The sequence below is a fragment of the Penaeus monodon genome, chromosome 25 (genome assembly GCF_015228065.2).
Source record: "Penaeus monodon isolate SGIC_2016 chromosome 25, NSTDA_Pmon_1, whole genome shotgun sequence".
In the NCBI taxonomy this organism is placed as follows: Eukaryota; Metazoa; Arthropoda; class Malacostraca; order Decapoda; family Penaeidae; genus Penaeus; species Penaeus monodon.
The window spans coordinates 41,318,896-41,319,112 of NC_051410.1; the positions used below are offsets into that span (position 1 = coordinate 41,318,896).

The window sequence follows — 217 nt, forward strand, 5'->3', positions numbered from 1 at the left end:
AACTCAGCGTCTTGATCTCGGCCAGGATCGAAGGAGGCGACACGAGCGTCTTGGCGTCGAAACCGAAGTACCTAACAATAACAGTCTTCCCAGCGGTTCTCTCGAGGATCTTGAGACGGTGCGCTACGAGAGACAAGGGGATTACCTCATGAAAGGAACTTCTCTCTCAGTCACGGCCGAGCCAGATAAGAGCGGGGCCAAGACGCTTCTTCAACAC

At 54.4% G+C, this 217-nt stretch overlaps 1 protein-coding gene across 1 annotated transcript in view; it reads right to left on the bottom strand.

Moving 5' to 3' along the window:
• Window positions 1-217, bottom strand: part of LOC119589412 (microtubule-associated protein futsch-like) — a gene marked incomplete in the record, with an annotated part of 21,975 nt that overhangs the window by 21,330 nt on the left and 428 nt on the right. The window contains 1 exon segment of the mRNA XM_037938023.1: window positions 4-123. Within this exon segment, the coding sequence (XP_037793951.1) occupies window positions 4-123 (120 nt within the window).